This window comes from Pogoniulus pusillus, chromosome 9 (assembly GCF_015220805.1).
Source record: "Pogoniulus pusillus isolate bPogPus1 chromosome 9, bPogPus1.pri, whole genome shotgun sequence".
Taxonomy (NCBI): Eukaryota; Metazoa; Chordata; class Aves; order Piciformes; family Lybiidae; genus Pogoniulus; species Pogoniulus pusillus.
The window spans coordinates 37,258,035-37,278,493 of NC_087272.1; the positions used below are offsets into that span (position 1 = coordinate 37,258,035).

General features: G+C 50.9%; 2 protein-coding genes across 6 annotated transcripts in view; one reads left to right on the top strand and one right to left on the bottom strand.

Annotated features, from left to right (window-relative positions):
- Positions 1-283: 283 nt before the first annotated feature.
- Positions 284-10,304, bottom strand: COMMD8 (COMM domain containing 8). 2 transcript variants are annotated; one of them, XM_064149215.1, is made up of 5 exons: positions 10,119-10,304; positions 7,865-8,020; positions 6,697-6,849; positions 3,682-3,837; positions 284-763 (listed from the first exon to the last, which is right to left on the bottom strand). In XM_064149215.1, exons 1-5 carry the CDS (start codon positions 10,218-10,220, stop codon positions 743-745), a joined length of 588 nt encoding a protein of 195 aa, XP_064005285.1. In that variant the 5' UTR covers positions 10,221-10,304; the 3' UTR covers positions 284-742. The 2 variants fall into 2 exon arrangements, with proteins under 2 accessions (XP_064005285.1, XP_064005286.1); XM_064149216.1 differs by lacking the exon at positions 10,119-10,304 and adding an exon at positions 9,943-10,030.
- Positions 10,305-19,616: 9,312 nt separating this feature from the next.
- ATP10D (ATPase phospholipid transporting 10D (putative)) overlaps positions 19,617-20,459 on the top strand; it is a 43,742-nt gene continuing 42,899 nt past the window's right edge. For 3 of the 4 annotated variants that reach the window (XM_064149217.1, XM_064149219.1, XM_064149218.1), the window contains exon 1: positions 19,617-19,642. The gene's annotated coding sequence lies outside the window, so the exon portion shown is untranslated. The remainder of the gene's footprint in view (positions 19,643-20,459) is intronic. The other variant, XM_064149220.1, reaches the window with a different exon arrangement.

The following is a 20,459-nucleotide window of genomic DNA, read 5'->3' on the forward strand; positions in this document are numbered from 1 at the left end:
CCTATACCTACCCTGGCACAACTTGACACTGTGTCCCCTTGTTCTGCTGCTGGTTACCTGGCAGAAGAGGCCACCCCCCACCTGGCTAAAATGCCCCTTCAGGTAGTTGTAGACAGTAATAAGATCACCCCTGAGCCTCCTCTTCTCCAGGCTAAACAGGCCCAGCTCCCTCAACCTCTCCTCATAGGATTTGTGCTCCAGGCCCCTCACTAGCTTTGTTGCCCTTCTCTGGACATGTTCCAGCACCTCAACATCTTTAAATCAACCAATCCATTTACTGCAATTATTCACAAACCCAAGTGTTTATTTACAGGTATAAATACATCAATGCTCCAAGGACTCTGTCATGTTCTTCATTACCATGGCACCTTAGAAAAGGGTAGCAGATGGTGCAGGATATGTGCCACAGGTTTTCCCTGTGCAGTCACTATCAAAGCTGAAGCAAAACAAGCCTGGCACCACATCTTCAGTGACACTTTTTCCATGGTTCCATAAATCTTTAGTACCAAAAGCAACTATCCAAGGGATTTTTATTCTTCTGCTCAAACAGATGTAAGATTTTAGTATTTTAATCACAGGATTAAGTTTATTTGGTCACAAGTCATAAACAGCCTTCTGACTTCAGTATTTCAGAGCACCCACAACGTTTTGGCTTTGCAGAGAACATTTCCTGGGGGTTGTTTTCTGCTCAAGTCAGTTGGGCAGCCATCACCAGCAGTTGCCATCAAGGACATGAATTCCATCACTTCAGCTGCAAAACAACCTTCAAAAAGGAGAGAAAGGAATGAGAATGAAGTTGGATGATACCAAAACTTTTTGCTTTCTGCTACAGCATAACATGCAACTGTAGAAAGATGTCTTTTCATAGAATCAACCAGGTTGGAAGAGACCTCCAAGCTCAGCCAGTCCAACCTAGCACCCAGCCCTAGCCAGTCAACCAGACCATGGCACTAAGTGCCTCATCCAGGCTTTGCTTCAACACCTCCAGGGATGGTGACTTCACCACCTCCCTGGGCAGCCCATTCCAATGCCAATCACTCTCTCTGCCAACAACTTCCTCCTAACATCCAGCCTAGACCTCCCCTGGCACAACTTGAGACTCTGTCCCCTTGTTCTGTTGCTGGTTGCCTGGCAGAAGAGGCCAACCCCACCTGGCTACAACCTCTCTTCAGGTACTTGTACACAGCAATGAGGTCACCCCTGAGCCTGCTCTTCTCCAGGCTAAACAACCCCAGCTCCCTCAGTCTCTCCTCATAGGGTTTATGTTCCAGGCCCCTCACCAGCTTCATTGCCCTTCTCTGGACACCTTCCAGCACCTCAACATCTCTCTTGAATTGAGAGGCCCAGAACTGGACACAGCACTCAAGGGGTGGCCTGACCAGTGCTGAGCACAGGGCACAAGACCCTCCCTTGTCCTACTGGCCACACTGTTCCAGAGCCAGCCCAGGATGCCACTGGCTCTCTTAGCCACCTGGGCACACTGCTGGCTCAGCTTCAGCTCCTATCTATCAGTACTCCCAGGTCCCTTTCTTCCTGTCTGCTCTCAGCCACTCTGTCCCCAGCCTGTAGTGCTGCTTGGGGTTATTGTGGCCAAAGTGCAGAACCCTGAACTTGGCCTTGTTAAATGTCATCCCGTTGGCCTCTGCCCACCCATCCAGCCTGGCCAGGTCCCTCTGCAGGGCTCTCCTAGCTTCCAACAGATCAACACCTGCTCCTAGCTTGCTGTCATCTGCAAACTTACTGATGCTGGACTCAATCCCCTCGTCCAAATCATTAATAAAGATATTGAACAGGACTGGGCCCAGCACTGATCCTTGGGGAACATCACTAGTGACAGCTGCCAACTGGATGTGGCACCATTCACCACCACACACCCATCCCTCTGTGAACAATCACAACCTCTCACAACCATTGCTGCACTAACTTTCTTCACCACTTACTGCACACCAACCATCACTCATGGCCCTGTCATCAAAAGTGGAGTTGCAGTTTCCAGGTTCAGCACACAAGCAGAAGTGAGGAACCATTTCCAGAGTGAATTCCTCCTTGTGCACATATGAAACTAAGTAAGATGACAGCAATCCACAGCTTCCACCCAGATCTTCAAGCAGAAGAAAAGGAGAGTGGAGATTCTGTCCTGGGGGAATCTTTGTCAAGGTATTACTTTGGTTTGGAGGTAAAAGCTTCAGGGGAAAGGGAGCTCTTAAGGGCTCTGAGCTCACAAGAACATCAGCTGTATTTGGACTAAGCCATTCTTCTCACTGGTTGTGGCTGCCTCCTCCTTGAGTGTTCAAAGCTGGGCTGGATGAAGCCTTGAGCAGCCAAGTCTAGCTGAGAGGTGTCCCTGCACATGGCAGGGAGGCTGGAAGAGATGACCTCTAAGGTCCCTTCCATCCTAAGCCATTTTATGATTCTATGAATTCCATGTACCAGAAAATACTTAATAAATACTTGGAGACATTTTCAGATTTCAAACAAACAAAAACCAACAAATCCTCCACCTCCCTTTCTAACAGTCAGAATTCATCATGAATGGCAACTGAAGGAGGGACTTAAGGGTTTGGAATTAACACCAGAGTGCAAATCAAATGATACTTCTTCCCCTAACAATTTTACCTTCAAATCCTCACTTCCCTTAGCCCTTCTTGTTAAGAAATCTGAGACAATCCAAATAAAAATGAACTTGAAATTTCCTTCTTGGGTTACTGCACTAGAATCCTTGTAACTCTTTTTTTCCTGATTTGCTACTCTATGGAAGTTAAAGCATTCAGGTCTCACCAGAGCAAAGTGGCAGAATCACCTCTCTGGATCTGCTGGCAATGCATCTTTTGATGCAGCCCAGGACTGCCTGCTCATGTCCAGCTTCTCAGCCATCAGCACCCCCAAAGTCCTTTTCCACAGGGCTGCTTCTATTACCTCATCCTCCAGCCTGTATCTGTATTGAGGATTTGTTGAGGTACTGGAATGTGTCCAGTGAAGGGCGATGAAGCTGGTGAAAGGCCTGGAACACAAACCCTATGAGGAGAGGCTGAGGGAGCTGGGGGTGTGCAGCCTGGAGAAGAGGAGGCTCAGGGGTGACCTCACTGTCATCTATGACTACCCGAAGGGAGGTTCTAGCCAGGTGGGGGTTGGTCTCTTCTCCCAGGCAACCAGCAACAGAACAAGGGGACACAGTCTCAAGTTGTGCTGGGGGAAGTATAGGCTGGATGTTAGGAGGAAGTTGTTGTCAGAGAGAGTGACTGGCATTGGAATGGGCTGCCCAGGGAGGTGGTGGAGGCACTGTCCCTGGAGGTCTTCAAGAAAAGCCTGGATGAGGCACTTAGTGCCATGGTCTGGTTGACTGAATAGGGCTGGGTGCTAGGTTGGACTGGCTGAGCTTGGAGGTCTCCTCCAACCTGGTTGATTCTATGATTCTCATGAGACCTTTCAATGTTGGTCTGAACAGACTTTTATGCTTATCAGGATTCTAATTACAGTACAAAAAAACCCCCAAACCTAAATTGTGCAAAAAAAAGAAATCCCCGAAGTCTGTCCAAGACAGTTTGCCTTCTGTAAGGCCTTCTGTAACTCTACAGTGACTTTGTCAATGAATGAATGATTCTGGCTTTTCAGCAAGCCAGGCAGAAGAAACAACTTCAGTTAAAATGAACTCAGTGGATAAGAAGTCAGGAACAAAGCTACCTTATTAGCGGCTTCCAGTGCGTTGATGAGGTTCTGCAGCTCTTCTTTATTCATCTCGATGGAAATAGGTTTAATTTCACCGTTTTCTCTCACATCCAAATCAAGATTGAGAAGTGGCATTTGCAGCATGGAGATCTTATCACTGGAGAGAGCAAGCTGTGCAGATTGATGAAACAACAACGAGGTGTAAAGGTGAGCCATTAAAGTTTGTCCTAGCATCACAGCTACTTCTGCTACTGCTGTTTCTGCCAGAACAAACATCAACTCAACAAAACAGCTCTGCAGTTCTGGGGCTTGCACTTTTGTTTTCCCATTGTTTGGATTTGCTTTGTTGCTTCTTAATGCCAACAAACAAACACTAACCTCCCTCTTCACAGCAACCCATTTGTCAGAAGACTTGCTGAATTTGTTGGGCTGCTCCATTTTTGTGTTGTAGGTGAAAAGAAAGGATACATTTGACCACAGCTCCTGCACGCATTCTGAACTTGAGGGAGGTTCTCCTCCCTTTCTATTCTGCCCTAGGAAAGCTCCATCTAGAATATTGCATCCAGTTCTGGGCTCCTCAGTACAAGAGGGACAGGGATTTACTTGAGAGAATTGAATGGAGGGCTACAAGCATGCTGAAGGGATTGGGGTACTGCCTGATGAGGAAAGGCTGAGAGCTCTGGGGCTGTTCAGTCTGGAGAGGAAAAGGCTGAGAGGGGATGTGAGCATATGTGTATCAGTATCTGAGGGCTGGAGGTCAGGAAGGAAGGGACAGCCTCTGCTCATTTTTGCCCTGTGACAGGACAAGGGGCAATGGATGGAAACTGCAGCACAGAAGTTCCACCTCAACATGAGGAGAAACTTCTTTACTGTAAGGGTGACAGAGCACAGGCACAGGCTGCCCAGAGAGGTTGTGGAGTCTCCTTCTCTGGAGACCTTCCAGCCCTGTCTGGATGTGTTCCTGTATGACCTGCACTAGATATGTAGTCCTGCTCTAGCAGGGGGTTGGACTCAAATCTTCAGAGGTCCTTCCAACCTCTAGCACTCTGTGATCCTGTCCCTGTATTCAAACAGTTGGAATGGGCTGCCCAGGGAGGTGGTGGAGGCACCGTCCCTGGAGGTCTTCAAGCAAAGTCTGGATGAGGCACTTAGTGCCATGGTCTGGTTGACTGGATAGGGCTGGGGGATAGGTTGGGCTGGATGATCTTGGAGGTCTCTTCCAACCTGGTTGATTCTGTGATTCTAAGAAAGGTCTTATGGAAGTAGACAGTTGGGAGTAAAAGGAGACCTTTGGGCAGTTTTCAAGTCCATCTCCAGCTGATCAAACACTGTCAGATATCCTGTTTGACAAACACTGATGAGGAGGATGATATACCAGCTGTGCTTTCTTTTTTATTCTTATACTCCAGTAGAGGTAAGGCTTAAAAATATATCAGAATCACAGCTCAGCTGATAATACAGTATTGTACACAGCTAAATTGTTTAGTTAAGAGAGCAAAATGATCTATAGCAGAGGAGAGGCAACCCCTTTGTAAGATTCAGCTGTGACTAAGTGGGAGAAAAAAAATCACAGCCAGCTCAAGTTAAAAATAAGAAGTGGTATAAAGGAAAATGAACACAATAGTTCAGACACCTGCTAAAATGTGTAACACAAGCTAGAAAGAAGCTAAAAACAACCTTTAAGGAGAGTTAAAAACAAACTACAAAGGAAAGAGAAGAGCTCACATGAGATTGTATTTGTCAGTAAATGCAGTTAGTGGGAAATCAGTCTCTAGTAACAGTTCATCTGAAGCATTATCATGCCCACATTTCCTCTTTGATTTCCAAAGCCATCTGCTGCAAAAATGATTTAACAGTCTTGCAGGACTGGAAAACTCTTTCACAGCTCTACAAACCTGTTCAACAGCTCCCATGGACTAACTGAAAACAAAACCAGCATAAATAACGTTGTCAACCTTTGATTTAACTTCTGTCACTGTAAACCCAAAGCACCAACCAGCTTCAGCTTTCATTGCCTTATCAAAAGAAGACTAAAGGTAAATTATTTCAAAGTGATTACTGAATAATTTATTATTGTAGGAATGTCAAAATGAAAAAGCCTGGGGAATAGTGCATTACTCCTAAATCAAGTACTTATCCTTTCTCTGAATGAAAATGCTGTCTATTGTGTGGCCAGCGAATCTGGAGAGGTGATTATGCCACTTTGCTCTGCTGAGACCCCACCTGGAGCACTAAATGCAGCTTTGGAGCCCTCAACACAGGAAGGACATGAACCTGATGGAGCAGGTCCAGAGGAGGGCCACAAAAATGATCAGGGAGCTGGAACATCTCTGCTATGAGGACAGGCTGATGGAGCTGCAGTTTGGAGAAGAGAAGGCTCTGGGGAGACTTAAAAGCAGCCTTTCAGTACCTGAAGGGAGCTACAAGAAGGATGCAGAGAGACTGTTTGCAAAGGATGAGGGCAATGGCTTCAAACTAGAGAAAAGCAGATTTAGACTGGATATTAGGAACAAGTTCTTTACCACGAGGGTAGAGGAACACTGCAACAGGTTACCCAGGGAAGTGGTTGAGGTCCCACTCCTGGATGTGATTAAGGTGAGGCTGGACGGGGCTCTGGGCAACCTGATCTAGTTGAAGATGTCCCTGCTGACTACAGAGGGAGTTGGACTGGATGACCTTCAGATGTCCCTTCCAACCCAGACCATTCTATGATTCTATTTAGGCCTCAAAGGTAATAGATAAATAAAGCAGCAAACGTTTTCTAGTGTTCCTGAAAAGCACTCAATCTCCTTTTAGGAAAGAGAAAAGCTTTCCAACTTCTAAAGTAGGGAGGGAAAAGCAAAAAAAGGGATTTTCCAGTTGATACAGGTTTCTGGCAAGTATTAAATGCCTTACTGTGAATGTTGGGCTGTTGATACATATAAACACTGAACCACACTCCAGAAGGAGCAAGCTTAAGGGGACTGTATCAATAGTGACTTCTGTGCTGGGGAACACTTCTGCCAAACAATATCAAAGCAACATTTTCACCTTTAACTGCCAGTCAAAGTCCTGCAGCTGGGCAGATGAGATTGCATTCACTCTTTCCACTAGGGCATTCCTGATTTCTTCCTTTCTGCCTTTTAGACATTTTGTGATTGCTTCTTGGCAGTCTGAACTTAGCTCATTTATCTGCTGAGCAGCCTACAAAAACAGAAAGAATTGTGATTGCCTCAATTGTGACTCACAAATAACATGAACCACCCATGACAGTTGTGCTCCATTCAGACAGCTGCTAAACTCTCCCCTGTGGTCTCATCTTCCTCCCACTGCTCTCAACAGCTACCATCTGTTTGCTAGTTAGCCAGAATTTACCACAGCAACATATGAAGAGAAACAACATTTTCTTGTCATTCTAATAGCAGCTCTGGAGAAAAGGACCTGGCAGCCCTGGTGGACAAGAGGATGACCCTGAGCCAGCAGTGTGCTCTGGTGGCCAAGAAGGCAAATGGCATCCTGGGTTGTGGTTAGTTGCTCAAAAGAGGTTCTTCTCCCCCGCTGCTCTGCCCTACTGAGGCCACATCTGGAATATTGTGTCTAGTTCTGCTCCTGCAGTCAGCACTGGTTAGGCCACACCTGTGTCCCCTTCTTCTGTTGCTGAGTGCCTGGCAGCAGAGCCCAACCCCACCTGGCTACAGCCTCCCTGCAGGTAGCTGTAGACAGCAATGAGCTCTGCCCTGAGCCTCCTCTGCTACAGGCTGCACACCCCCAGCTCTCTCAGCCTCTCCTCACACGGCTGTGCTCCAGGACCCTCACCAGCTTCGTTGCCCTTCTCTGGACACCTTCCAGCACCTCAACATCTCTCTTGAATTGAGGGGCCCAGAACTGGACACAGCACTCAAGGTGTGGCCTGTGCAGTGCTGAGTACAGGGGCAGAAGAACCTCCCTTGTCCTGCTGCCCACACTGCTCCTGAGCCAGGCCAGGATGCCATTGGCTCTCTTGCCCACCTGGGCACACTGCTACTATCTTCAGCTACTCTCTATCAGCACCCCCAAGTCCCTCTCTGCCTGGCTGCTCTCAGCCACTCTGTCCCCAGCCTGTACTGCTGTATGGATTGTTGTGGCCAAAGTGTAGAACACTGTGTTTGGCCTTGTTCAATCTCTTCCCATTAATCACTCCATTACCACCTCACAAATCCAATCAGTGAGGAGCCCTTACCTCTTCATCAGATATGTTTTTGCCCACTGCAGTTTTGAAGTATGTCCTTGCTTCTTCTAAAACCTCCATCCACTCCGACAGGCTCCAAACGCTGCCATAATGCTGGTACCGAGGGTAGGCACGGCCACAGAGGCCATCAATTACTTTATGAAGGAACTGAAAACAACGTGAGAGGGAACTTAAACCCACGATTCTATCACAGCCAACCTACACCAGATGCGAGACTGGTCAGGCTGTTCAGCCACCACCCTTCCCTGGCTGCTATCTCAACGCTCCCTGTGCTAGTTTGAAGCAGGGTAGAATGTTTTGGTGAGAAGCCCTATGAGGAGAGGCTGAGGGAGCTGGGATTGGTTAGCCTGGAGAAGAGGAGGCTCAGGGGTGACCTTATTGCTGTCTACAACTACCTGAGGGGAGGTTGTGGCCAGGAGGAGGTTGCTCTCTTCTCTCAGGTGGCCAGCACCAGAACAAGAGGACACAGCCTCAGGCTGAGCCAGGGGAAATTTAGGCTGGAGGTGAGGAGAAAGTTCTTCCCTGAGAGAGTCATTGGACACTGGAATGGGCTGCCCGGGGAGGTGGTGGAGTCGCCGTCCCTGGGGCTGTTCAAGGCAGGATTGGACGTGGCACTTGGTGCCATGGTCTAGCCTTGAGCTCTGTGCTAAAGGGTTGGAACTGATGATCTGTGAGGTCTCTTCCAACCTTGGTGATACTGTGATACCGTGATAACTAGATCATAAGCTGTGAAAGGAAAACAATGGTGATGTCTACTCCCCTCAGAGTCTTGCTGAAGAAGAAAGGAAAACATCAAATAATACTCTCACCATTTTCACTCACTCTGCCTTGGGCTTCTGACTGAACTACATCTCTCTAACACACCCTCCACTCACCTTTGCTTCCTAACCTCTTGGCTGAACCTCCATTCTTTCTTGGGACTGGGGTAAGGTTGAGAGGGGCAGGGGAAAGGTGCAGGGGTGGTTGAGAGCCCCTCCTGGGGACTCAGGTTTCTGGGAGGGGAGTTGTGCTTCTGTATCACCTTTTACCTTGTTTATTTCTGTCTATAACTGTATATGCTGTAAATATCTGCTGGTATATTGTGCTAGCTGTAAATAAATAGCTTCATTTATATTCCCAGAGCCGGTTGAGCCTAGCCTGGGTGATTTCTAAAGTGGGGGGGGGGGGGGGGGGGGGGGGGGGGCGGGGGGCGGGGAGCACCCAAACCACCACACTCCCTCACGAGTGCAAGCCCATTCTAAATCACAAGGATGTGGGTCCCTGAACGCGATCTGCTCCCCCCCCTCGCAATTCAATTCGCAATGCCCGGCCACAGAAATCACACCGTGCTTCAAACGGGAGGTTTGGTCTGGACTTACATGTGGGCTCCAGGGCTTTGTGCACCATGGTAACACCCTGCCGAGCGGCAGCGCAGAGGGCAGCTCGGTCGCCTCCGCGGCGGGACCGGCAGGACGCGAAGCACACACTGCAAAGCGCTGGGGGCAGCCTCGCTGCATTTCACAGTCTCACAGTATCACCAAGGTTGGAAGAGACCTCACAGATCATCAAGCCCAACCCTTTAGCACAGAGCTCAAGGCCAGACCATGGCACCAAGTGCCACGTCCAGTCCTGCCTTGAACAGCTCCAGGGACGGCGACTCCACCACCTCCCCGGGCAGCCCATTCCAGTGTCCAATGACTCTCTCAGGGAAGAACTTTCTCCTCACCTCCAGCCTAAATCTCCCCTGGCACAGCCTGAGGCTGTGTCCTCTCATTCTGGTGCTGGCCACCTGAGAGAAGAGAGCAACCTCCTCCTGGCCACAACCTCCCCTCAGGTAGTTGTAGACAGCATTAAGGTCTCCCCTGAGCCTCCTCTTCTCCAGGCTAACCAATCCCAGCTCCCTCAGCCTCTCCTCGTAGGCGGCACTTTTGCTTTCGCTCTGCAGAGGCCCGGCCAGGCCCGGCCCGCCACCTCCGCCCTCCCTCATAGGCGCCGCACAGCGCTACCGCGGTCTCCCCGCTGCGAACATCGCCCTGCCCAGCCCCGCGGGCCGTTACTGGCCACCACCCGACCGGGCGCGGCGAGCACACCCCGGCTGTCGCTTCACCCCCACTCTCCCAAGTTGACATCGCGGCGGCAGCGGTCCGGAGGCCGCAACTCAAAGAAGAGCAGCCGCCCCCTGCGGCAGGAAGATAAGCAGGCTGCTGAGCGGCACGGCCAGCGCAGTTCCGCCTGCTTTAGAGGCACCGAGAGCACGGAAACGCACCTCAGACACCCGTCCCGGCGGGAGCTTCTCTAGCAGCTGCAGCATCTCCCGGCCCGGCCCCGGCCCCCACCGCGCCGAGCATGTGACCGGCGGCGCTCCCATCCGGCCGCGGCGCGCATGCGCACGGCAAAGCCCCACCCCGAGGCCGCTGGTTCGAGGCCCGGGGGAGCGCTGCGGGCTTGGGTGGTTCAGCCGCTCCGCTGAGCAGCCTGCGTCGGATCCCGCTGCGGTTCTCAGGCTGTTCTGTGCAGACGTTTTTACGTTCTGCCTGTTTCGCAGCCTTCCTTCCCCCCCCCTCACGCACTCTTGACAGAGTAACTGTCCAACTGGTGGCAGGGGAAGGACGTTCAAGGCTTGGGACAAGTGCCACAACTTAGAGAATGGTTTAGGTTGGAAGGGATGCTCCAGTTCCAACCCCCCGACATAGGCAGGGGCTCCTACCACTAGAACAGGTCGCTCAAGGTCTCATCCAGCCTGGTTCTGCACACCTTCAGGGAGGTTGTGGAGCACAGAATCCCCCAATGTGATCTTTGATCACATTGGGGGATTCTGTGCTCCACAACCTCCCTGAGCAACCTGTGCCTGTGTCTCACCACCCTCAGTGCAAAGAAACCTTTGCTAACATCCAGTTTGGGTCTCCCCTCTGCCAGTTTAAACCCATCCCTCCTTGCCCTGTCATTACAAGAACATGATTTAGCACCCTGATGGTTTGCAGGACAAAACCTCTGAGTTTCAAGTCCTAGGAGAAGAAAGGAAGACAGAGAAACTGAGATATCAGAGTATCACAGTATCATCAGGGTTGGAAGAGACCTCACAGATCATCAAGTCCAACCCTTCACCACAGAGCTCAAGGCCAGACCATGGCACCAAGTGCCACGTCCAGTCCTGCCTTGAACAGCTCCAGGGACGGCGACTCCACCACCTCCCCGGGCAGCCCATTCCAGTGTCCAATGACTCTCTCAGTGAAGAACTTTCTCCTCACCTCCAGCCTAAATCTCCCCTGGCACAGCCTGAGGCTGTGTCCTCTTGTTCTGGTGCTGGCCACCTGAGAGAAGAGAGCAACCTCCTCCTGGCCACAACCTCCCCTCAGGTAGTTGCAGACAGCAATAAGGTCTGCCCTGAGCCTCCTCTTCTCCAGGCTAACCAATCCCAGCTCCCTCAGCCTCTCCTCGTAGGGCTGTGCTCAAGGCCTCTCCCCAGCCTCGTTGCCCTTCTCTGGACACACTCAAGCATCTCAATGTCCCTCCTAAACTGGGGGGCCCAGAACTGAACACAGCACTCAAGGTGTGGTCTAAGCAGTGCAGAGTACAGGGGCAGAATGACCTCCCTGCTCCTGCTGGCCACACCATTGCTGATGCAGGCCAGGATGCCACTGGCTCTCTTGGCCACCTGGGCACACTGCTGGCTCATGTTCAGGTGGGTATCAATCAGCACCCCCAGATCCCTCTCTGTCTGGCTGCTCTCAGCCACTCCGACCCCAGCCTGTATCTCTGCATGGGGTTGTTGTGGCCAAAGTGCAGCACCAGCACTTGGAGCTATTGAACCCCATCCCCTTGGACTCTGCCCATCTGTGCAGGTGAACAACTCTGTGCATGCAGGGACAGCATTAGGCTGTAAGGAGATGGAAGCAGCTGCAAGTCTCTACAGGTGGATAGAAGGTTTGTGGATCCCCCCTCACCCCCCCCAGGCTGGCTAAGTCAGTTTGAAAACAGATATGTGGAACAGTGAAGTGTGTGGGAGGGTTTGAGAAGAAACAGCCCAGTTTCATGCTTTGCTGACTGTACACTTTCAGATCCACCCAGTTTTTTCTCAGGGTTTGCTCCTGGTAGTTACTTAGAGGTTTTTGGTTTTGGTTGTTTTTTTTTTTAACAAAGGCTCCTAGAAAATTTATTTTATTTTATTATGGAAAAAGACTTGAAGATCATAGAATCAGTCAGGGTTGGAAGGGACCACAAGGAGCAGTCAGTTCCAACCCCCCTGCCATGGCCAGGGACACCCTACCCTAGAGCAGGCTGCACACAGCCTCAGCCAGCCTGGCCTCAAACACCTCCAGCCATGGGGCCTCAACCACCTCCCTGGGCAACCCATTCCAGCCTCTCACCACTCTCATGCTCAACAACTTCCTCCTCACCTCCAGCCTCACTCTCCCCACCTCCAGCTTTGCTCCATTCCCCCCAGTCCTGTCACTCCCTGGCAGCCTCAAAAGTCCCTCCCCAGCTTTTTTGTAGCCCCCTTCAGATCCTGGAAGGCCACAAGAAGGTATCCTGGGAGCCTCCTCTGCTCCAGCCTGCACAGCCCCAACTCTTTCAGGCTGTGCTCACAGCAGAGCTGTTGCAGCCTCTCAGCATCCTCCTGGCCCTGCTCTTGACACTCTCCAGCATCTCCACAGCCCTCTTGTCCCAGGGGCTCCACAACTGGATGCAGTACTCCAGGTGGGGGCTCAGCAGAGCAGAGCAGAGGGGGAGAATCCCCTCCCTGGCCCTGCTGGCCACACTGCTGCTGCTGCAGCCCAGGCTCTGCTTGGCTTTCTGGGCTGCAAGTGCACACTGCTGGCTCCTGTTGAGCTTCTCCTCCACCAGGACCCCCAAAATGCTTTCAGGAATAGGAAAAAAAAAAGATAATTTGGAATAATTATTTCCTTTATTGCCCTAGAGGTTTGCTGTGTTAGCTAATGGGAACCTATCCCAACTTCTCTTGACCGTACAGCATTGCAGACTACAAGACAGAGCAGCAGAGGGAGCTTCTACTCCAAACTAGAGAGAATTGGGAGAAACGTGAAGAAAATCCAGATTTTGAGAGAAATCATTTAGGGGAAATGTGCAAGACAGAAAAAAAGTAACAACCAGACCATGGCACTAAGTGCCCCATCCAGGCATTGCCTGAACACCTCCAGCGACGGTGACTCCACCACCTCCCTGGGCAGCCCATTCCAATGCCAATCACTCTCTCTGATTACATTGCAGAGGAGGAGAAGGCCAGGGGGAAAAAAAAAAAGGGATTTAATAGTGACATCTTCTCACAAAGCTAATTAAATATTCAGGCATTGCTTTGGAATGTAGATTTTAGGAAACAGTTGTCAGTCCTGGACAACTTTATAGTTACCAACGTTTTTGGACCTTGCTGAATATTGCATAGTTCATAGAATCATAGAATCAATCAGGCTGGAAGAGACCTCCAAGGTCGTCCAGTCCAACCTATCCCCCAGCCCTATCCAGTCAACCAGACCATGGCACCAAATGCCTTATCCAGTCTTTTCTTGAACACCTCCAGGGACGGTGACTCCAGCACCTCCTTGGGCAGCACATTCCAATGTAACCTGCTTTAAATCCCATTACTGCAATTCTCCTTTTGCTTTAACATGAGAGTGTCTCACATGAACAAAGTGAGACAGTCACACTGGCTGCTTCTTCACAAGGGCAAAAGATTTACTCATGGCTTACTCAGTGATGAGTAAGAGAGTCATGCCAGTAAAACCAGTAAGAGAGTCATGCCAGTATTGTATCTCAGCTGAGGTGTAATCTCTTTTTTATAGGTATAAGAAGATCAAAGGATGTTAGGGGTTGGAGTCACTTCTGGAGATCTTCCAGTCCAACCCCGCTGCCAGAGCAGGACCAGAGGATCGACAGTCTACATAGAATCCTGCACAGGTCACACAGTAATGCATCCAGATAGGCCTTGAAAGACTCCAGAGAAGGAGACTCCCAGCCTCTATGGGCAGCCTGTGCCAGTGCTCTGTCACCCTTACAGTTACACCTCATGTTCAGGTGTAACTTTCTGTGCTGCAGTTCCCATCCATTGCACCTTCTCCTGTCACAGAGCAGAGGCTGTCCCTGTCCCTTCCTTCTTGACCCCCAGCCCTCAGATATTTATAGACATTGATTAAATCCCCTCTCAGCCTTCTGCTCTCAGCCTTTCCTCATCAGGCAGTGCTCCAGTCCCTTCAGCATCCTTGTAGCTCTCTGTTGGACTCTCTCCAGTAGATCCCTGCCCTGCTTGAATTGGGGAGCCCAGAACTGGATGCAATATTCCAGGTGGGGCCTCACTAGGGCACAGAGGAGGAAGAGAACCTCGCTCAATTTGCTGACCACACTTTTCTTAATGGCCCCCCAGGATCCCATTTGCCTTCTTGGCCACAAGGGCACATTGCTGGCCCATGGATGACTTCTTGTGCACCAGCACTCTCAGCTCCTTCTCCACAGGGCTGCTCTCCAGCAGATCACCTCCTAACCTGTACTGCTGCAGTTTATTATTACTTCCTAGGTGCAGGACTCTGCACTTGTGCTTGTTGAACCTCATTAGGTCCCTCTTTGCCCAGCTCTCAGTCTGTTCAAGTCTCACTATATGGCCACATAGCCTTCAGATAATTTTAATTAAAGATGTTTTAAATTGTCTCAAGTTGTGCCAGGGCAGGTCTAGGCTGGATGTTAGGAGGAAGTTGTTGGCAGAGAGAGTGATTTGCATTGGAATGGGCTGCCCAGGGAGGTGGTGGAGTCACTGTCCCTGCAGGTGTTGAAGCCAAGCCTGGCTGGGGCACTTAGTGCCATGGTCTGGTTGATTGGCCAGGGCTGGGTGCTAGGTTGGACTGGCTAAGCTTGGAGGTCTCTTCCAACCTGGTTGATTCTATGATAAGAAGCTGTGTTAAAACAGTGAATGATTTTGTTTAGCAAGTTGCAGTCAGAGATAGTTCAGCAGAAACTCAGTTAGAAAAACTGTAAAAAGAGAAAGAAGTGAATAGGAAAGAAAGGGTGTAGAGAAAAATTATAACCCAGGCAACAGCTTTCTACAAGCAAAGAGTGAGAAAAAAGGGCAACATTTACTAAGTAGTTCATCTGACATCACTGATTCAGGCAATGTTATTAGGTGTTAGAGCAGTTTGATAAAAAAGAAGATGCAGAATTAAGGTTGTTTTGTGGACTAGATAAAATCAACAAGTCAAATAGCTTGCTTATATATACACTGAACAGGTTGGCACATAAGTACATATCATGAGTGCACATCAAAGGTGTGCTGATGCACAATACAGCTCCAGCAGTGTAAACAAGCTAATAAGAAGTTTACAGCTGTAGATAAGACTGAAGATAAGCCACGGGAAATTGCCTCACGATAGCAAACAGAAAAAGAAGGGATAGAGCAATTTATCCAAGTGAAACTCCACTTGGCTAGGACTACTTTCTAACCATACTCACCTGTCCATCAGCCCAGAAGTGGCAGCATTAGATGCAGTTCCTTTGCTTTAGTGTTACACTTGTATGCTTTCTTATCCAGTGTTAAGTTCAGTGAGGTAGTCAATCTGGGCTGTTGGAAGCTGCTGTCTCACTACAGATTACCTTACTTATTGCAGGAAGTCCTAATGCCAAGGTAAGAGGTAAAATCCTGCTGCATTAGGAGCTGCAGTGGTAAGATAATGATATTTTGTTAAGAATAATTTTTTGCTTGTCTTGGTTAATCAGTGCCCCTTAAATGTCAAAGACTCTTTCAAATTCCAGCTGACAGAATGGGCAACAGAAGGAAAATCCTTAGAGCAAAAATCCCATCATCTTGGGCTGGAGCACAGCCCTGTGAGGAGAGGCTGAGGGAGCTGGGGGTGTGCAGCCTGCAGAAGAGGAGGCTCAGGGCAGAGCTCATTGCTGTCTACAACTACTTGAAGGGAGGCTATAGCCAGGTGGGGTTAGGCTCTGCTGCCAGGCAGCCAGCAGCAGAAGAAGGGGACACAGTCTCAAGCTGTGCCAGGGGTAGGTCTATGCTGGATGTTAGGAGGAAGTTGTTGTCAGAGAGAGTGATTGGCATTGGAATGGGCTGCCCAGGGAGGTGGTGGAGTCGCTGTCCCTGGAGGTGTTCAAGCAAAGCCTGGATGAGGCACTTAGTGCCATGGTCTGGTTGCTTGGCCAGGGCTGGGTGCTAGGTTGGAGTGGATAAGCTTGGAGGTCTCTTCCAACCTGCTTGATTCTATGATTCTATGAATAATTTGATGTGATTTGAAATGTAAGTTATTTGGATGAAATCTCTGCTACAGTTCAATTATTTGAGTTTACTGCAGAGCTAAGGAGGGGGAAAGGTGATCAAATCACTGGGTGATAATCAAATCCCTTTCTGGGTATAAATTATGGGTAATGTGCTACCACACCTTCAAAGATATTTAAAGCAGAGTGTATCTCATGGTATGTCACTATCTAATACTGTACATACATTCCAGATCTCTCAGATGCATCCATTGACCTGATATCAGTGCAACTTGTACTTGCTAAGCAGGTCCAGAAGCATCCACACCATAGTCATCATAACTACCTACACCTATCAGCCCAAATCCCTACTGGCACTGCTGTTTGTGTGGATTTGGCACTGGAATGTTTGGGGAATCATAGTGAGGTTCTTAGCACTTAATTATCATGAAGTACTGCAGGGAAACGTTTGACGATGTGCTGTGACAAATCTCCCTCTTCCTTCCAGCTCTTCCTGGGAAAGTCTGCAGTGTGCTAACATGTTTAGTTGACAGTTGCCATGAGGTAAGTTCCTCTCTTTTATGTGTCCCAACCAGTGCCAATATGAGCACAGATGGAAGAGGGATTTGTGCTTGTGCTTGCAGAACTCATAGAATCATAGAATCAGTCAGGGTTGGAAGGCATCACAAGGATCATCCAGTTTCAACCCCCCTGCCATGGGCAAGGACACCTCACAGTACATCAGGCTGTCTACAGCCTCATCCAGCCTGGCCTTAAACACCTCCAGGGATGGGGCTTTCACCACCTTCCTGGGCTGGAAGTGACCTCAAGGATCATCTAGTTCCACCCTCCTTGCCATGGGTAGGGACACCTCACACTACATCAGGCTGTCCAGAGCCTCATCCAGCCTGGCCTCAAACACCTCCAGGAATGAGGCTTCCACTATCTCCCTGGACAACCCCTTCCAGGCTCTCACCACCCTCATGGTTGCTTTGCATGTTTTGCATGCTTGGGATCAAGACCATTTGTACTGATGGACAGCAGCACAAAGGCATGCATACATAATGGCCAAGCTGGGCGCCAGGCAGGGTTGGTCTCTTCTTCCAGACACCCAGGGGCAGAACAAGGGGACACAGCCTCAAGCTGTGCCAGGGCAGGTTTAGATTGGACGTTAGGAAGAAGTTCTTCACAGCAGGAGTGATTGGCATTGGAATGGGCTGCCCAGGAAGGTAGTGGTGTCTCCATACCTGGAGGTGTTCAAGCAAAGCCTGGATGAGGCACTTAGTGCCATGGTCTGGTTGATTGGCTAGGGCTGGGTGATAGGTTGGACTGGATGATCTTGGAGGTCTCCCAACCTGGTTGATTCTATGATTCTATGGTTTGGCTAATTAGAAGGGTTAGGTGATAGGTTGCACTCAATGATCCTAAAGGTCTTTTCCAACCTGGTTAATTCTGTGATTCAAAAGTGGTAGCTACGGACTTCTTTCACACAGATGTACTGAAACACGGCCAAAATGTTTTCAGTGTGTGGTCAGGGGCACTGGGAGTGTTAAAATCCAGGATGACAGGAAACTGACACCATGCACGTGGGAAACAGAGCACAACCTCTACTCTATCTTTGCTCAGCACAAGCTTCCCAGCTCTCTATTAGGAGTTCATTGTTGATACTGGACATGTACCAGCAACACCAGTCATAGAATCAACCAAGTTGGAAGAGATCTCCAAGCTCATCCAGCCCAACCTAGCTCCCAGCCCTAGTCAATCAACGAGACCACAGCACTAAGTGCCTCATCCAGGCTTTGCTTGAAGACCTCCAGGGACAGTGACTCCACCACCTCCCTGGGCAGCCCATTCCAATGCCAATCACTCTCTCCTGGCCTGCATCAGGAACAGTGTGGCCAGTAGGACAAGGGAGGTTATTCTTCCCCTGTACTCAGCACTGGTCAGGCCACACCTTGAGTACTGTGTCCAGTTCTGGGCCCCTCAATTCAAGAAGGATGTTGAGGCGCTGGAACATGTCCAGAGAAGGGCAACAAAGCTGGTGAGGGGCCTGGAGCACAAATCCTATGAGGAGAGGCTGAGGGAGCTGGGCCTGTTTAGCCTGGAGAAGAGGAGGCTCAGGGGTGATCTTATTACTGTCTACAACTACCTGAAGGGGCATTGTAGCCAGGTGGGGTTGGGCTCTTCTCCCAGGCAACCAGCAATAGAACAAGGGGACACAGTCTCAAGTTGTGCCAGGGGAGGTCTAGGCTGGATGTTAGGAAGAAGTTCTTCACAGAGAGAGTGATTGGCATTGGAATGGGCTGCCCAGGGAGGTGGTGGAGGCACCGTCCCTGGGGGTCTTCAAGAAAAGCCTGGATGAGGCACTTAGTGCCATGGTCTGGTTGATTGGTTAGGGCTGGGTGCTAGGTTGGACTGGATGAGCTTGGAGGTCTCTTCCAACCTGGTTGATTCTATGATTCTATGATTCTCTGCCAACAACTTCCTCCTCACATCCAGTTACCCCACTAGGACCCACATCCCGTCCATCCTACCAGGAGCTGAGGTGTCTGCAAATAACTTGGGGGGAAGAGGGGAATTTTTTCCCCTTCATTTCTCAGAGGAAGATGGTCTTGGGAGCATGAATCCTCTCACGTTTGTGTAAAGGGCCATGTGATTTCATCACAAGAAGGGGCCTTCCAACATGCTTCAGAGAGCAAAAGGGAGAGTGTCCTTTTCAATGAAGCCACTCACTGAGGCTCCTGGTGGCAGTGATTTATTTAAGGCACTTTGGGCAGTTTGCCAATAGCCAGAGGCTTACTTCCTAGAAAACAAGAGAGGGTGTTTGCTAACCTTGATTAGCCCAGTGGCAGAAAACTTAATGTTTAGACGGGCCAAGGTGCCTGTAGTGCCAGACTGTCCTGGCAAAAGCTCAAGTACATCAATTTCCCTTGACAAGCTGTCAAGGGCATCAGGTTGTCACAACAGATGCCTCCATCCGCTGAGGCCCCACGCAGGGGAAAATGAAGCCTTTAAACAATAACTAACCTCTGGATGGGCGAAGTACTGCAGTCCACCTAGGCTGTAAAAGCAGCTCTGTTTGGTTTTATTCATCTTTTGCTTTGAAAGCCGAGCTTCGGAGCACAGCAGAAGAAAAACAGGTGCTCAGCTGTGGACACCTGGGCGTGGAGCCTCTTTTGCCTGCGTACAGTCCACCGTTCTGGCTCGGGACTAGGTTTGCCCCCGGATGGGCAAAAAGGTTTTCCTGGCACTACCTAACCTGCCTCTGTAACAACGAACAAAGCATCCTCACCCGGAGCCGCGGAGTGTCCGACGGAGCCGCTCTGGAAGAGCCTCTCACCGCAGCCCGGGCAGGCGGACCCCGTCTCGATCACTCTGCAGCAGCAGCACAAGGCCGGTGAGCGCAGGCGGCAGCGGCGCAGGAGGGCAGCCGCAGCAGGGAGCGGGAGAAGGCAGGGGGGGGGCGGGCCGGGGCGGCAGGGGGCGGGCAGCGCTGGCGGGGCGGGGCGGCCGCGGAGGCGGCGAGCGGCGGGCGGGCGGGGCGGGGGTCGCGGCCGTGACGCGGGGATGTGCGCGGTGCTGCCGGTAAGTCAGACGGGTCGGGCAGGGGGATCGGGCCGGGGAGTCGGGCAGGGGGATCGGGCAGGGAGCCTGCTTGCGGAGCCGGGTGGGAGCACAGCGGTACTGGGCTTCTGGCCGAGACGTGGCGGGAGGGAAACGCGGAGCAGCGGTTTTGGAGGAACTTGCGCTGATTCTCGAGGGGGCCGTAGCGGAGCCACCTGGGCTCTCCGTAGGGCTGTGGGGCCGAACGAATGTGTAAAACGGGGCTGCTTGCGGCAAGGTCGCAGCCGGGCTGGGCTGGGCTGGGCGGGCAGGCGGCCGCCCGGGAGGAAGGCGAGGCGAGGCTGCCGCAGGGGTCCTGGCGCCGCCCTGCCGGCGCTGCGTGAGCTGCCTCGGTCCTGCCGGCAGCTGCGGAAGGTTTTACCCTTCGGCTCAAGGGCAGCGTGAAAAAGTCAAGGTCATCACAAACGACCTGCCCGTTTCCACCTCCCAGTGGGACTCGGGGGTAGAGAGGGGGATCCCCTCTTCCTAACCGCGGGTGGCACTTTTGAAGGCAGGAAGGGTTTGGTCCGGGCAAGTGCTGTGGAGGCTGAAAGGTGTCCCCTGCGAAAGACGGAGACTGAAAGGTCCTCCCTTGCAAAACGCGGAGGCTGAAGGGTGTCCCCCTGCAGAAGCCAGAGGCTGAAGGGTGTCCCCCTGCAAAAGCCAGAGGCTGAAAGGTGTCCCCCTGCAAAAGCCAGAGGCTGAAGGGTGTCCCCCTGCAAAAGCCAGAGGCTGAAAGGTTTCCCCCTGCAAAAGCCAGAGGCTGAGGGTGTCCCCCTGCAAAAGCCAGAGGCTGAAA

Excerpts from the sequence above, each read along its gene's own strand:
- COMMD8 (XM_064149215.1), bottom strand. The coding sequence starts at position 10,220 with ATGGGAGCGCCGCCGGTCACATGCTCGGCGCGGTGGGGGCCGGGGCCG. Across the intron at positions 8,021-10,118 it reads CGCCGGGACGGGTGTCTGAG|TTCCTTCATAAAGTAATTGA; the intron begins GTGCGTTTCCGT and ends CGTTGTTTTCAG. Across the intron at positions 764-3,681 it reads CACTGGAAGCCGCTAATAAG|GTTGTTTTGCAGCTGAAGTG; the intron begins GTAGCTTTGTTC and ends TCCTTTTTGAAG.